Source organism: Agrilus planipennis, unplaced genomic scaffold (genome assembly GCF_000699045.2).
Source record: "Agrilus planipennis isolate EAB-ADULT unplaced genomic scaffold, Apla_2.0 scaffold25, whole genome shotgun sequence".
In the NCBI taxonomy this organism is placed as follows: Eukaryota; Metazoa; Arthropoda; class Insecta; order Coleoptera; family Buprestidae; genus Agrilus; species Agrilus planipennis.
Genome location: NW_020439112.1, coordinates 1922752 through 1925652, shown reverse-complemented (window position 1 = coordinate 1925652; position 2901 = coordinate 1922752). Strand labels below are relative to the sequence as shown.

At 30.1% G+C, this 2901-nt stretch overlaps 1 protein-coding gene across 2 annotated transcripts in view; it reads right to left on the bottom strand.

The window, feature by feature from the left end:
* Positions 1–2901, bottom strand: part of LOC108738542 (ion transport peptide-like) — a 124197-nt gene that overhangs the window by 10413 nt on the left and 110883 nt on the right. Inside the window, exon 3 of one of the 2 annotated variants that reach the window (XM_018472007.2) lies at positions 2313–2454. The exons of the other annotated variant lie outside the window; for it this stretch is intronic. Coding sequence (XP_018327509.1) covers positions 2334–2454 — 121 coding nt within the window. The 3' untranslated portion in view covers positions 2313–2333. Of the gene's footprint in view, positions 1–2312; positions 2455–2901 lie in introns of those variants that run through there. 2 annotated transcript variants of the gene reach the window in all.

The window sequence follows — 2901 nt, the reverse complement described above, 5'->3', positions numbered from 1 at the left end:
TTTATGAGCGTGGAATTATGCTACTACCAGAAAGATGGCAAAAGGTGTTGGACCAGAACGGTCAATATATAATTTAATAAAGTATTTGTTTATTATACGAAAACTGTCTTTCATTTCCACAAAAAAAAAAACGAAATGACTTTCCGAACAACCCTATAGAAGCTCTAGTGCAATTTGCAGAACCCGATTGGTCAATTTGTTGCTGAAATTTTAATTTTTCGCAAATGTTATTGATCTAGATTTTTTTTTTAAAAAAAGCAGACTTCGTTTAAATGTCTCTTCTTGAAGACTTCCATTCTCATATTATAACAAAAAACAATGTCAAAAAAGTTTTAACCCCTTGTTTATAGCTTCCAGAAAGGATTGCTTCATTGTTATAGAAATTTAAAGTGTTGATAATTTTTTTAAAAAGCCATCACCATTACAATTATAACAATAATTTTTTGACAAAATTGGATTCATCACGGCACAAATTGAAGGCTTTAGAATTGTCTACAATTAATTGCAAAACCATTTTCAATGTAACCTATCGTCCTGTCGGGCTATAGAATAAAAACACTTGAAAAAACAGATATTATGCAACTTTAAAAACTTTCTAAAACAATAACCAAAAGTAACGAGTCGCATTCATACGACGTGGTGTACGAGGTCTATTCAAAAAGTATTGCGTATTTTGAATTTCCGCGGATTTGTGAAAGAACAAAAATTGGCTTTTGCACCATGATAACGCCCCTGCTCACACAACGTTGCATGTGTGCGAATTTTTGGCTAAAAACAACACTAATCTGGCTCCCTGTGACTTTTTCTTGTTCCCGAAACTGAAGAGGCCCATGATAGGACGACGCCACGCTACGATTGAGGAGATAAAGACGGCATTGAAGGAGGAGCCGAAGAAGATTACAAAAAATTATTTTTTGAAGTACTTTGAGGATTGAAAAAAAAGTTGGTACAAGTGTATAATATCTCGTAACGTTTACTTTGAAACGATACTTTTTGAACAGACCTGGTACATCCCAAAAATTCCTAGATATTAGAGGAGAATTGACTTTATTATTCTTCACACCTGTCACAACCTAAACAATCCTGACTGAGTAAATTTCTTACTTATATTGTTGATAAAGTTTAATGCAAAAATAACCTTTTACATATTTTTAAGGGATTATTATTATGAAGTCCTTTTAAATCTTAATCGACTATCAAATGCCAAATTTATTTCTTAATAATTGTTATAATTAAGGCGGCTATGATTTCTTAAAATAATTCCAACTTCTATTGGTCATGGAAAATCATTTTCTTTTTTTTTTATCTTCGTTTTAATGGCAGTCTTCAATGTTTACATACAAATTAGAAATGCACACGATGTACGGGAGGCATTATTTTTCAATAGAAGATGCAAGTATAAATAATCAAGAAGATAATTCTAGTTGAGAAAGTCTTTGCCTTTTCTAAAAAATCCAGAGTAATAAACATTTGACGTCTTGGGTTCTACAAAATTTCATTCGATTTAGAACTAAAAGGGCTTTGTCATAACTCTTTATTTAAAAATATGAAAAAATGTTATTTTTGCAATGAACATTGAAGTTGTAAAAAAATAGTAATTTTCAGTCATTTTTTTGCAATAACTATTGAAATGCAAAATTGAAAGTTTTTTAGTTGTCTATACCTTTAATGAATAATTTTTCCAATACAACCATTTTTGTTTACTAATCACAACTCCGCCGGACTATTTATACCTGGAATATTATTAATTGTTTTGTTATTTTTGTATTTGTCTCTTTGATATAAAAATTAATACAATTTTGTTTTTTACATTTGNAGGTTATGTCCTATCTCTAATATGATAAGGCGTGTGTGACAAGCTGTATATAGAGGGTACTGTGTGATCTGCTGGTGTATGTGAATATTTTCTCTAAATAATAATACTTAGATAGAGTTTTGGTAATTTTTTCGAAACTTCTGTCTTCAAAAAGCATGCAGCAATACATTAATTAATAATATACAAATTAGTCATTTTAGGTAATTGGATTGTAAGTATTTTTTGTCACCCATACGAAAGGCTTGGATTGTAATGGGTACATTTTTTAAAAAGTCAAAGGACGAAATTTGATCGATAAAGACACCGGTATTTCTAGATATAATGAGTTAGTTCTTTGGCTAAAGTGTGACGATATTAAGTTTAATATTAAATATCTAACGTGTATGTCAATTGAAGGCAAAAGTTTGACCAAAACGAGCTACAGTTTGTAAGTAAATTAAATATATAATCACTTGCGAGATTAATAAAAATGACTAGAATAGTAGGATACGTTCAATTGTTGATGTTTGTTGGTTACTTATTCCATTCGCTTCTTCTTGCCGATATAATCAATCATCCTTGCGAATTCTTCCTTTTCATCGGTTCGAATCAGCGTTTCTAAGCAGCCATCGAAATACTGTGTTGAAAAACATCGTGACCTGAAAACATTGATTTGAAATTATTTTATTGTAGTTATTCATAGAGGTGTTGCAGTTTTACTTGACAGATTTTTATTACTATGTACCCTTCAATCTACTAATTTTTCGTTTTCATTTTAATCAATTAAAAAACTTATGAAAACCTGTTATGGGGCCTTTTCATACTGTTATCGGCAGTGGTCCCTTTAAGTCAAGAGATCCAAAAAAACTTTTATTGAAGTCCGGGTTTCGGTCATTAAAGATGAAAAAAAGAATACATTAATATTTTAAAACAGTCGATTCCTACCGTAGGCCTCAATTAAATATGCAAATCAACTCATTTTCAAAAAAATTAACAGGCAAAAATCTTTTACGATATGTTTAAAGTCTAAACTATTAATTTAAAAATTAATAATTCAGTCTATTTAGTATTTTGAATTATAGGCAGACTTGAGGAACTTTTATAAA